Source organism: Oncorhynchus mykiss, chromosome 23, assembly GCF_013265735.2.
Source record: "Oncorhynchus mykiss isolate Arlee chromosome 23, USDA_OmykA_1.1, whole genome shotgun sequence".
Taxonomy (NCBI): domain Eukaryota; kingdom Metazoa; phylum Chordata; class Actinopteri; order Salmoniformes; family Salmonidae; genus Oncorhynchus; species Oncorhynchus mykiss.
Genome location: NC_048587.1, coordinates 51,801,028 through 51,815,605, shown reverse-complemented (window position 1 = coordinate 51,815,605; position 14,578 = coordinate 51,801,028). Strand labels below are relative to the sequence as shown.

General features: G+C 41.6%; 1 protein-coding gene across 1 annotated transcript; it reads left to right on the top strand.

The window, feature by feature from the left end:
• The first annotated feature begins 1,986 nt into the window (after positions 1–1,986).
• On the top strand, positions 1,987–13,060 carry LOC110502956 (peripheral myelin protein 22). Its single transcript, XM_021581303.2, has 5 exons — positions 1,987–2,143; positions 3,082–3,173; positions 3,323–3,416; positions 9,324–9,464; positions 11,361–13,060. Exons 2-5 carry the CDS (start codon positions 3,096–3,098, stop codon positions 11,519–11,521), a joined length of 474 nt encoding a protein of 157 aa, XP_021436978.2. The 5' UTR covers positions 1,987–2,143; positions 3,082–3,095; the 3' UTR covers positions 11,522–13,060.
• The last annotated feature ends 1,518 nt before the right edge of the window (positions 13,061–14,578 follow it).

Below are 14,578 nucleotides of genomic sequence, written 5' to 3'. Positions count from 1 at the left end.
ATGCAATGCTAGAATCTGATCAGATCCTGACCTGTTAACTGTCAGCTGGGAGACTGTTAACTGTCTCCCAGCTGGGTTGGCTCTGGGCCTCTGGTAAACAGATGGGGTAATGTAACACTCCCAAGCGGTTGGCACGTCCACCCACCCACACACTAACTCTTGTCAGTCTTTTACAACATTAGCATATATGGGGCTAGGAGGGTGCGCTAAGCAGCTTTTCATTTCAGGCAGTAGTGAGCTACTCTATTATCCTGGTCCCAGATCTGTGCTCTGTTTGGTAAGGCATTGATATAGATATGCTGAATTAACTGATCTGGGACCAGACTACCACTCCTTGGCTCCTCTGGGGCAGTATAATGTCTCCATATCACTGTGTGTGTGTGTGTGTGTGTGTGTGTGTGTGTGTGTGTGTGTGTGTGTGTGTGTGTGTGTGTGTGTGTGTGTGTGTGTGTGTGTGTGTCTGTAGAGCTGCTCTACTAACCTACTGAGTGTGTATTACGTGTCTGTCTGTCCCATGCTTTGTGTATGATGTCTACCCAACACACACTGTATTCAGGGCTAAAACACTGAGCTGGTGTCTTCTTCCTTATAGGCTTAACGATTGACCATTGAGTGCTGAAGTGTGTATATTTTATGAGTCTAATCTGGACCACAAAGACCCTTACACGGTAGAATTTCTAGAATATGTATTTCACATGTCTGCAGAATTCAGCCTGTCACTCACGGTGAAGCAACATCCAGTAGGTCTCAGTGCTGTAGTCTGCTACAATCTCTCACTAAGGGTGAATGAGCATCCAGTAGGTCTTAGTGCTGTAGGGTTGTTGTAGAGAGAGATGATGGTCCGGTTTCTACTCCTGCTTAATGGAGAATCTCCTCCTGAATGGAGAATCTCCAGTCCAGGAAATTGAGTTTAATCTGTGTACAGGAATAAGGCTGCTAAAGTTTTGTTTTGACTCCCCACTGCTCTTCACACCCATTACTTTATTACCCTGTTATCTGTATCTGCACCTGTAAACTTCCCTGTACACAGACGAGTAGAATCCATGCCTACGGATTTTAGAACACACTCCCCGCTCCAAGCTGAATGATTCATGTCAAACAAAGGATAACCCCAGATCCTGTCTGTATCTCAAATGGCACCCTAATTCCTACATCGTGCACCACTTTTGACCAGAGCCCTATGGGCCCCCAGCTGAATGAGTCATGTCAAACAGAAGATATGATCTGGGGCTATCCCCCAGGCCTACATCGCCCAGACGCTGCGCTACGGCTGGGTCATACCCACTCGTCCACACTTTCACACATGCTGTATGATGGGGTGAGTCAATCACAGAGCGGACCACACTGTGGACTAGAAACGAGAGAGAGGCTTGTTCCCATTCTGCGAACCAACGTTGTTTGTGTGCCTCATTTCCCAGTATTTAATCACTTTGGAGCACTTCCAACATACCTCACTGTACTGTACAGTAAGCAACGTTATATCCACCCGACCTCTCAATTTCAACATGAGATAAATGATGACGTGTATTAAAGCTGTAATAAAGTTCAAAGGCCAACAATAACTCATATTTGATGTTAAAAATATATATCTTTGTTGCTCATCAGTGTTACCATTTGGATTTGATTTAAGCCTATTCAATATATCACATATCAATATTGACTGGAGTTATCAATTTAATTATGTGTGTGAACTATATACATTTAAATAATAGTTCCATAACATTTAGGGGAAATTATTCTAAGGAATACCATCCAGAGAGATATTAATACATTATCCTCGACGACAAAAGGTCGTTATGTGTTCATGGTACCCATGTATTCAAGCAAACAATGTGTCATGAAATAACTTCCAAGCACAGTGAGTGAGTAACTTCCAGACTGCTTTCCTGTTGTGTAATTATGTACTTGACTTCCAAATGATGTATCGGAAATCCTATCACAGAGGGGCACTCCCTGACGTATCGACGCACCGATGGGCGTTGTTCTTCCATAATGAGATACTTTATAACTGCAGCGCTGCCCTTCACATCAATCTAGTCGGAAGAATTTGGAACAGTTGTTGGACTCGGGGAAACTTGCTTTGCACACTTTTCTTCGGAAAACCATTTTTTGTGGAATTATAGTCACTCTGCAGTCGCACTAAGTAAGTTATCTTTGCTTCCAACTGTGGTGAACTTTTTCGGTAGATTAAATAATCACATGCGTATGGAATATATGGCACGAACGGAACTCCAAAACGAAGCGACCTTTCCTCATTAAAATTGAAGTCCTGCGATCTTCTCGCAGGCGGGCAGGCGTTGGAAAGACTTTATTTTCCTACTAGCTATAATATCCATAAAAACATGTTTGACGGATGGATCTGTTAATTTTACATATCGACTATCAGCGTTTCGACATACAGTAGCCTTTTCTGGTCTATTATTGAATAGTTTTGCTAGATGGAGTCGAATTGTGTATTTTATTATTCATGAGCACCTATTGAGAATACACATGCAACATATACACACCAACTGGCATAAATAATTTAGGAAGTAGCCTACACAGTGCTGTTGATAATGTCCACTTATCTCTGGTTTAGTGGAACATGTTTTAGTTCCAACTGGACCTGCAGTGCTGTGTGAAAGCTGGTCTGTTCTAACCTAGATTGATTTGTTTATCATGCTACATGGAGGAAACAACAACCTGCCTTTTTAAATTATTTTTCTCACAAAGGAAAGCAGGGAAACTTACTAAGGGTGTGATTAATGCCATGCTACTCTAAAAATATTGTAGGTATACACTTGTTCATTTCTAGTGGACATGCATAAGCAACTATTACATTTAAAACATTAACAAAATGTTCAGCTAAACGTTACTTCATGTGTATTACAAGTTGAATATCAGTTGGACATAAACATGTTCTCCTTTTTAAATTCCTCTCCGATAGACATTCCACTGTGCAGATCAAGTTTCAGAGAAGGCGCTGTTCTGTGTTGAATGCAGGGCATTACAGATCCTGCAGTGACACACCCATGTCCCAGTCCCACAGAACTGGAGAGAGACCTTCAGAAACTGACTGCTCCTCTCTCTTTTCTCATTTAGCTCCTTCTGACAAGATGCTGCTCCTACTACTGGGAATCGTCGTCCTGCACATTGCAGCCCTAGTCCTCCTATTTGTGTCAACAATTGTCAACGTAAGTAAAGCTCATTACCAATCATTTCTGGAAATTAATCAAAACAGTAAAAAAAAGTCTTAAAGCGTTGACATCTCTGCTATGTGTAGGGGTTTTCTATCAGGCTGCAGTGTTCTCTTGATAATAGCAGCTCTGTGTTTATCCTCTAGGCCTGGACGACAGGGTCCACTAGCAGTTCAGACCTCTGGAATAACTGCTCTACAACCAATAGAGGATACCGCTGTGACCTGGCCAACACTGGAGGTAAAATAGAGAGACTGCCTGTACATCTGCTGCAGTGGCTAGGTTTTTTTCAGAAAGTCATCTCTCATTCTGCGTGATGCTGATGATGCCTCCTATTGTCCAATAGTGAACTAATTTTGAAGGATATACTGTAGATATCTATTTGTAGATCCTATAAATGGGGTATTCTAAATATTAGTGCATTTGACACCAAACTGGTTGAGACTTTCTTGTGTCTTGAGAATAAGTTAAGCACTGTTGGTTGACTGTAAGATCCTAGACAGTAAAACGTGGGAAGACTTCAAGTGTGATTAATAACTGGCTTAGGCCCTGAAATCCCACTCACATTAATGTTAATCATGCCCCCAATGGGAATCTGGCTCCAATGAGACCCTACTGCCATCTAGGGGTGAGAATGTGAAACTCTGTATAAATAGTCATGGTGTGATGTCCATATTCAGGCATGTATGGGTCTTTTTAAGGGTATTTTAAAGTGTTAGATCTGAGCAGCATTGTGCGTGTGCAGCAGACAGGGAGGCCTTGGACCACCCCATACAGAACACAGTGTGCTGACAGCTCTGGTCACACCCATGTATCAGATCCTGTATACAGCGAGGTCATTTAAAAAAAACAGAGACCTAGCAGCTGTTTTTTTTAGTTTTTTTTGTCTGAGACAGATTCAGACCAGAGTCAATAGTGGTTGGAGCGATACACTGCAACAACAAACAATACCATATTAAATTAGAAGTTATCATATGGATTAGAATATTTTACAATTAGCAGAAACATCAATCAATCATATTAATTTATAAAGCCCTTCTTACATCAGCTGATGTCAGTGCTGTACAGAAACCCAGTCTAAAACCCCACACAGCAAGCAATGCAGGTGTAGAAGCACGGTGTCAAGGAAAACTCCCTAGAAATGCCAGAACCTAGAGAGGACCCAGGCTATGAGGGGTGGCCAGTCCTCTTCTTGCTGTGCCGGGTGGCGATTATAACAGAACATCGCCAAGATGTTCATAGATGACCAGCAGGGTCAAATGATAATAATCACAGTGGTTGTAGAGGGTGCAACAGGTCAGCACCTCGGGAGTAAATTTCAGTTTGCTTTTCATAGCCTATCATTGAGTATCTCTACCGCTCTTGCTGTATCTAGAGTTGAAAACAGCAGGTCTGGGACAAGGTACCACGTCCGGTGAACTGTTCTGTGGAACCATTACCTGAGCAGTTTAAGCTAGAGCAGCAGCACAACCAGGTGGACTGGGGACAGCAAGTAGTCATCAGGCCAGGTAGTCCTGAGGCATGTTCCTAGGGCTCAGGTCCTCAGAGGTAGAATTAGAGAGAGCATACTTAAATTCACACAGGACACCAGATAAGACTGGAGAAATACTCCAGATATAACAGACTGACCCTAGCCCCCCCCCCCAAAAAAAAAAAAAAAAAAAAACAGGCAGGATATAACCCCGCCCACTTTGCCAAAGCACAGGCCCCCCACACCAGTAGAGGAGTATCTCCAACCACAAACTTACTATCCTGAGACAATTCCGAGTATACCCCACAAAGATGATCTCTACTGTAGCCACAGGCTGGCACTTCAATCTGTCAGCTGAAGCGTGACATTAACATGACATGCATAGCAGATATGGCCTTGTGCCTCAGGATAGTCAGGACTCAACAAACTAAGAACAATTCTTAATTTTCCTCTTGAATTTTCTGTGAAAAATGTCTATTTTGAATTAATTCTATAACATAGAGTACAGTGTAACATGTTGTATGGGTTATGTGTTCTAACCATTGAGTGTAGAATGGAAATGACCGTAGACACGAGCACAACAGGGACTCTTATTATGGTAGATATTGTGGGCCCAAGGACCACACCTCACCCCAGGAAATGGCCCATGTCACAGCCTTCTGGTACGAGACAGGAAGAGCGGAAGGAAGAGAACATGTCTGTTTATCAACCGTACAGGATACATTTATAGAACCCTGATGTAAAACAAAGTGCCGAACAACGAAGTATCATGCAACATGTTATCATGTTTAGGCCTATAAATTGTGTCATATACATTAACGTATCGTTAGCCTTACTATGAGATTTGGTTTTATGTAAAGCTTTCATGGATATAAATAGAGTTTGTCGTATTGCTATACAGTGGATTGGTTTGATAGTATTGTTGGCTATTTCTCTGCTCTGGGGTGACAGACTCTTTGATAACGTCATTGAATCCATCAAACCCTGTTTCCCCAAACCTCTCATGACAAGATGTATTAGTTTCCTGGAAAGCTTCAGGTGCATCATGGGAGATGTATAAACAATCTACAAATGGATGTCGACTGAACGAACAGTTTTATAAATTTGTAAAGTGTCTGCTGTGGACTGGACTAAGTCTGAGCCACAATCATTCATTTTGAGGGTTCTTAACCAATTAGTGATGCTAAAGCAGCCTGAGCAGGGTCTCAAAAACCACTGGATTTGGGCTGAATGAAATGCTGGTTAAAAACAAGCATGCACAGTAAGTTTAGTACCTGAGACATGGAGGATGCATGGTGTATACTGGAACCTTATCTTCCTACTTGACTATGGTACAGTGTCCTTAGTATCCAATGGGGGCATGCAGGTCTGTATTTGTATTTATTAAGGATCCCCATTATTTCCTGCCAAGGCAGCAACTACTGTTCCTGGGGTCCAAAATAATTAAGGCAGTTATGTAATGTTTTTTTATAATACATTCTCAACAGATTTCACAACTCATTGTGTGTGCCCTCAGGCCCCTACTCTACTACCACATATCTACATCACAAAATCCATGTGAACATGTCTATGCGTCTGTGCCTACATTTGTGTTGCTTCACAGTCCCCGCTGTTCCATAAGGTGTATTTTTTTATTTTTGTGTTTGAAATCTAATTTTGCTACTTCCATGTGTTACTTGATGTAGAATAGATTTCTACGTAGTCCAATAATACATTTCTGTTTGGTAAATACTTTGGTAGAGCTCCAGCAGAAAACAACATGTTGTGGCATGGGTAGTGACAGCAGCAGACACAGCTAAACATGAAGTGAAAGGGAGAGAGATGTGAGAAATGGCTTTGGAGAGCTAGATGGAGAGATGCCTTAGGAAACCTGAGAGCGTATGCAAGGCTACATGCATGACCCTCTGACAAGAAATAGAGCTGCGTGGAAGTCCAGGCATTCCAGACGTAGACAGTGCTGTGGTTGTAGCGCTAACACAGAGTGGTGGGGGGGATATCTGTCAGTGGCATGTATTCATGGATGCCAAGGGAAGCCTGGCTTCCACAAAAATTTACCAAGAAAAAAAACATAAATTATTTTGTATCTTTAGTCTGTCTCTTGCGATTTGAAGGATATTTATGAAACAATGTATCTCACCGGCGAAAGCATCCAAGTGAACGAAACAGCGCCCCCCTGTCTGTGTAGCCCATCTATCTGATTCTGTCTGCTCAACAAGAGTATGACGTTGTTGCCGCCCGTAGCATTGAATGCAAGGGAAGCCAAATCGTCATTGAGCTCAGCTGTGAATGGTCCTGGCGCACCAAAAGTTTCAAGGGAAGCCACTGGATTTGGCTTCACACCAATCAAATCACTTTAGAAGCCAAATGTCATGGACAAAAAAAACTTGAATTGTTGTTGCCCTCCGGTGACTAGCTAGCTAATAGGGATTTAGACTTGTGATTTTACATAATTCTCTGTACTGGCCAATGATGATTATAACAGCAATTCTGATCCAATCATTAATGTATACATTGTGCCCCTGGATTGAGGGGATGGAAGTTCAACAGGTGTAGAAATCTAAGTTTTACTAGCTAACTAGTTTCCCATGAAAGGGAGTTAAGCTAGCGAGCAAGCATTTTAGCCAGGTAGCCTAGGACAACAAACCGTGTGTGCTGTATGACAGTCATAGACCGTTTAGGCAACATGAAAGAGGATGGCATTGGCGTTTCTCTACAAGTAGGGTGAGTCAACATTTTTACACATGAATCAGTTTCATGGACAGCCTCATCATAGTTAGCTTACATTGATTGGACTAAATTGATTTTGGTATCTTTTAGTTGTCACTGTATTGGACTAAGCATGTTGAAATCATGCTGGATTAGTGGAGGCAGCACCATTTTTCTTTGTGTCTTGCGGTAACTCTCCGTGGTTCTAAATCAATAGTTTAGTATTCTGAAATTTAGGATACATTAATGATTGGATCAGAATCGCTGTTATAATCATCATTGGCCAGTACAGAGAATTATGTAAAACCACAAGTCCAAATCCCTTTTGGATACACTTAACTTGCTTGACAATGCTGTAGGTCATGTTACATGCAATATGCTGTGTGGATGAATTTATTCTGCCACTGTCTTAATGTCTCTGCCTTAGTTCATAAGCTTTGCCTCCGTGATTATATAGGCCTAACAGGTTATAGAGCAAACAACACAATTATCACAACACCGGTTGTAAAATTGCTTTTTTTCTGGCCTGGCTTCCCCCAGTGATTTTTACCCATGCAATGCTACTGCTCAAAGTCCCTGGCTGTCATTTCAGGTTACTATAATGGGTTAATGGGGTGTTCTGTGCTTTAGTAACCTGGCCTTAGAACAGCAGTAGGTATAGTAACCAGACCATCAATATCTTATACAATGTCTTAAGGGTCTATTTGTATTATTGAGTAGCCTACAATGCTTTCAGGAACAGGATACCTAGGTACCATTATTGTGGTTGACATTCGTACCCCCTTGGAAATGTAATCAGCATAACACAAAAAAATCCCTGTAAAATCAGTAATTGTAAACTAGAGATCTGTTTTTTTGCATTGGATACTTCTCAATCCACAGATGTTGCGTCTTCGGTGAAAGGTGAGCTAGAGTTGTGGTTGTCAGACCATGAGACATCCCGAAAAACAGTCTTGTAACACAAATCTGTAGCGGCCAAACGGTTTGGCCTACAAATGAGACTCACGAACACGATGGTATTCTCCATTTTTCTCTACAACCCCCACAAGCATATTGGCTGTACCGACTTCAGACAAGTCCCAATCCGCCAAGTTCTGTCTGTTTGGGCCACACACGTATATGACCCCTCTGTGCAAAGGTGAGAGACTCTCTGTTTTGCTCTAGGATACCCATATTGATCTGAATGTCCCCTGGTACCAGTTGAAAAAGTTAATGGAAGTGTGTATATATGGACACTGTATATAGTGCCAATAATAAGGGGTTAAATACGTGTAAAAAATAAATGCAAATGTTTCCTCTTTCTTCTGTTCCATTTTTAGTGAATGTTATTCATGGGCTTATAGGTCACTTTTTTTTTTTATTTTTTTTTTATCAAATCATAAAAATTGATACTTCAAGGGGTCTTGCAAAATGATCCTTGGTATGACCTCCTTAAAACAATTCCATACAGATTAGTAGAACCCCTCCCCTGACTTAGACTTTTATGGGTTAAGTGTTCCAGGTAACTAAACAGGGCTTCTTTCCTGTCATTTCACTGATCTCCATTAAAGTCGTTTCTTTAGTGTTGCGAACTCTGCATGATTGGGCTTCTATGTTGCTGTAAATAGAAGGTGAAGTCTGATGTATAGTTGTGTGTCTAATGCATGTATCGCCAATTCATACAGTTGAAGTCGGAAGATTACATACACTTACACAAACTATAGTTGTTAACAAGAAATTTGTGGTATGGTTGAAAAACACGTTTTAATGACTCCAACAGACTCATGTAAACTTCTGACTTCAACTGTATATACTGCATAGCCATGTATAGTCCATGTGTCCTGTGTGGTCCTCTGTAGCTCTGTGTTGCATTATGCCTAAGAACAGCCCTTAGCCGTGATGTGTTGAACATGCACACCTCCCCCTCAGGCCTTATTGCTTAAATATATGATGTATAATTGACTGACAATCTCCCCCTCTCTTCCTTGCAGTGTGGATCCAGGCAGTGCAGGCCCTGATGATCCTGTCCATCATCTTCAGCTTCATCTCTCTCTTCCTGTTCTTCTGTCAGCTCTTCACCCTTCAAAAGGGAGGCCGCTTCTTCCTCACTGGAGTCTTCCAGATCCTCGCCAGTAAGTTCCCATTATGTCATTCAGGAAAACTCAACTGAAACAGACCTATTCAGAAGTTTACACTGTATAAAGGGTCCTAAAGCTTCTTGTTGTATTCAAGCAATACACCAGCAGTTCACTAAACATCCAGACTATGCACCCGCCGCACCGGGGTGGACTTTCACAGAAAGTGTTGCAACAAACAGCTTCTGCGTTGTCTGTCAGTGCACTGATATTGTCTGTCAGTTGAATAGGGTCTATTGTATTCTGCCACCTCTTCTGTTCTATTGTGTTCACCATTGGCAGCACTTTCTAATCTCCCAGGTTGGCACTGTAGACCATGCCCTTCTTTGGAGGTTTGTTAACAGTGTCCAAACGAGCTTCAACGCCATACAACACCTTCCGTTGCCTTCAACTGCTCTTAAATGCTAATAAAACGAAATGCATGCTTTTCAACCGATCGCTGCCTGCACCCGCCTGACGAGCATCACTACTCTGGACGCTTCTGACTTAGAGTATGTGGACAACTACAAATATCTAGGTGTTTGGATAGACTGTAAACTCTCCTTCCAGACTCACATTAAGCATCTCCAATCCAAAATTAAATCTAGAATTGGCTTCCAATTTTGCAACAAAGCCTCCTTCACTCATGCTGCCAAACGTACCCTTGTAAAACTGACTATCCTACGGATCCTTGACTTCGGCGATGTCATTTACAAAATGGCCTCCAACACCATACTCAGACTACATCCAGTTTGCTATCACAGTGCCATCTGTTTTGTCACCAAAGCCCCAAATAGTACCCACCACTGCAACCTGTATGCTCCTCTCGTTGGCTGGTCCTCGCTACATATTCGTCGCCAAACCCACTGGCTCCAGGTCATTTATACGTCTTATCTCAGCTCACTGGTCACCATAGCAACAGCCATCCGTGGCACGCTCTCCAGCAGGTATATTTCATTGGTCATCCCCAATGCCAACACTGCCTTTCCTTCCAGTTCTCTGCTGCCAATGACTGGAACAAATTCCAAAAATCACTGAAGTTGGAGACGTATCTCCCTCACTAACTTTAAGCATTAGCTATCAGAGCAGCTTACTGATCGCTGCAGCTGTACACAGCCCATCTGTAAAAAGCCCATCCAATGAACTACCTACCTCATCCCCATATTTGTTTTTTTTGCTCTTTTTTTTCACACCAGTATTTCTACTTGCACATCCTCATCTGTACATATCACTCCCGTGTAAATTGTAAATTTCTTCACCACTATTGGCCTATTTATTGCCTTACCTCCTTACTTCATTTGCACACACTGTATACTGATTTTTTTTTATTGTTATTGACTACGTTTCTTTATCCCATGTGTAACTCTGTTGTTTTTGTCACACTGCTTTGCTTTATCTTGGCCAGGTCGCAGTTGTAAATGAGAACTTGTTCTCAACTGGCCTACCTGGTTAAATGAAGGTGAAATAATAATAATTAAATGAAATGCCAGTGGGCACAGACACAACTGGAAATTTCAAGACTGGAAACGTAGTGGGTGAACAACAATTAACTTAACATCAACACAGAGACCGTGTCATGCCAGTTTAGTGGCAGGGCTGGGTTCTCTTGTAACTTGGAAGCAGGCCAGGGCTTTAGATGAGGAATTGAGGAATCTAACAGAGGCATGTTTGTAGTTCAATAGGAACCATGACAGTGTGACGGAACAATTGGCTGGGGGAATCCATTTGGGAAGTATGGACCCTACTCACCCCACCTCTCCTCTACTGCTGCCCAACATGGTTAATTCTAGGACTTCCATGAAGCATTGCAGATTGTGATGATGGCGTGACACACAAGAATTTGATCTTAAGAATTCATCCCCCTCCCCTTCATCTCCTGATCTCCTCCTCTTCTCATATTTTCCTCTCCTCTAGGTCTGTTTGTGATGAGTGGAGCAGTGATCTATACGGTGATGAGTCCTGAGTGGGTACCTGATTCAGAGGCCTTTGGCTGGGCCTACATCATGGCCTGGGTGGCCTTCCCTCTGGCCCTGATCAGCGGACTCATCTATGTCATCTTGAGAAAACGGGAATAAGACCCCTGTTCCCTAACCTCCACCCCACTCTCAGCATTAACAATCCCCCCCCCCCCCCAGGAGAGTAGAGTCAGAAGCTTGAGGACTGGTTTCTGACTGTGTCCACAGCCGTCTTCACCCAGGTCTTCATCGTACTGGGAGGTAACACATGATGAAACAATACTGTCAGAATTTGAAGCTGTATATAGTATCTATGGTTTAAAGTCTATTTATAACACTTTACATGTGTACATAGTATTGTTGTTGCTCCGTCAGATATTCAGACAAGCTTTGTTTTAGCTGATAAATATGTTTGTAATGATGAAATAGACGCTGTGTTTTTGAACAGTTTTCACCAAAGTGCATGTATAAAATGGAGAGCTAGAAGGATTTTCTAACTGAGCTTGCTTTACAAAAACTAAGTGGTAACATCCAAATAATGGCTTAGATGTTTAACTTTTTTTTAAATTTTGTTTTTATTTTCAACAAATGGTGCTATGTATTTCCTATTACTGATAGACATTTTCATTTTACAGTCAAATGTCTTGACTGATGAAGTAACTATAAACGTCAGGGTGAGAAGTAGACTTCAATGTAATGTGCCTAACTGCTTCGGTTTATAGAGATTTGTTTTAATTAAAAGCTTTAGAAAAACAGTCCACTGTGATTGTTCAGCTAAAAGGAGCGTTGGAGTTAGGGTGATGGAGCAGTCGTTTTTTGGTTGGAATGTCAGTATTGGAATGTCTTGCCATTGTTCCATTTGATTTCCTCTGTTTTAGACAGAGTTCAAGGATGGAGAACGAGAGATCAATGACTGCATTGACTTAGATCTGGGTTGTTGTCTTCTCTCTCACTGTAAGGCCAAGCCATGTTCACCTGTTTGTATTTCTAGCATATTTACGACCAGTAAACACGCTAGATACCAACCTGCCTCTTGGACAGAGTACTGTAACAACTAGTAGGGCATTGCAGCCAGATCAAAATGTATGTATTTTTTTTTATATCTGATTACATTATATAGATAATTCAAAGAAGGGCAAGCAAGCTCTGAGGCAGCGTACTCCAACCTGATCAAGGCAGAATAGAGGACATAATTTCTAGTATTAGCCTTGCCATGTGGGAGAAAATGGACAGAGGTCTGCAGTTGTGATACAAATGTTCCGATTCACTTTGACAAGCTGCAGTTTCTGCCACACTGAAGTACATGTTTTATGTTAATAACATGTCTGACTATTTAGTATGTAGACTTAATGAAACAAACCAAATAGAAAGCTCCTACCTATGGGGGATTTCTATGCATTTCACTATTTTATTTAGTGTATTCCTCATCACAGCATAACACTAACACCATTAGAGCTATAGTCAAGACCATTGATTAATGTTGAACTGCATGTAGCTATTTACAATCTTAATATATGTTTAAATGGTCCAGTGTCTGCCTTGAAGAGTATGGTAAACTACTGAAGAGAGGAAGTAAAAATGTACAGTGCATGAAAGAGTAATGTGGGATCTCTTCTTGTATTTGGTTGGTGTGTTATTAAAGTGAATGCAAATTCTGAACTCTCGCTCTGTGGCCATAATATAATAATACCTGCACTAGGAGCTTGGTTCTGTTCGAGAATTTTTTGACAATGTAATGAGACTTAGCATCATGCAGATTTCTCCCATCAAATAGCCTCAATCAAAATAAAAATGCGCTGTCACGTAAACAAGACAGGTCAAAGTAAAATGGCCAATATGGAATGGATAGGCACAATTGTCCAGGAGTTTTCACCCCATTTGTCATGAGCAGTGGTTTCAAGTTTGTCAATTTTTGACAAGCTGATCATAGTGAAAAATAAAATACTTCTGCATTTCCCACTTAACACGTTGCACACTACAGACCCTTGTTCGATTCCAAGCTGTATCCCAACCGGCTGTGATTGGGAGTCCCATAGGGCGGTGCACAATTGGCCCAGCGTCGTTAGGGTTTAGCCAGGGTAGTCTGTCATTGTAAATAAGAATTTGTTCTTAACTGACCTGTCTAGTAAAAAATAATAATCCATTGTGGGCCGACGTGTTAGGTTACACCCCAGTAAGCACGAGCCAACATCTTTTTGTCCCTGTCCGGGCTTTGTTTTTTTTTTTTGTGTGTTTTACAAATGGTAGACTTACAGATGGGCATTCTTAAAATTCAATTTCAGACACTACGCTACACCTCAGTAAGCATGTGACTGATTGACATGACTGATCTTAAACAATTTAGGATGTTTCTTCGCCTTGGAGCCTTGTTCTTTTTGTTTTGTTGCTAAAAAGTTTAATATTTTGCATTGATAGAATAGTCAAATTGTAAACTGCTGTTTTTTTTTTTTTTTTTAAACCTAATATTTGGTTTTGTTTATCTAGCCCTCTAACTAGGGTTGTAAAATGTGTAGAAATCCCAGTTGAAGGATTTACTCATTCCCTCCTAACGCCAGAAGTCTTCCCACTTAGAAATCTAGGTTGGAATTTTGGAAAAGTTACCAGGATTTTGCAACTATACCAAGTCACCATCAGTGACTTGCTCATTGCGGAACTGGTCACATGTAGACGCTATGCTGTTTTGCTAGCACAGACTGGAATTTGTTCTGAGATCCATCCAGTGGAATTGAGGAGTATACCACCTCAGTCACCGGCTTCAATAAGTGCATTGACGACGTCGTTCCCATCGTGACTACATACATATCCCACAGCTACTTTCAGGTCTCTCCAGAGATGTTCATGTCAGGGCTCTGGCTGGGCCACTCAAGGACATTCAGACTTGTTTTGACTGTGTAATTAGGATCGTTATCCTGTCGGAAGGTGAACCTTCACCCCAGTCTGAGGTCCGGGGCAATCTGGAGCAGGTTTTCATCAAGGATCTCTCTTTTTTTCCGTTCATCTTTAACTCGATCCTGACTAGTCTCTCAGTCTCTGCCGCTAAAAAACATCCACACAGCATGATGTTGCCACCACCATGCTTCAAGTTTCTTCCATTTAAGGAGGATGGATGCCACTGTGTTCTTGGACCTTCAATGCTACAGAAATGTAGATACCCTTCCCCAGATCTGTGATTCATTG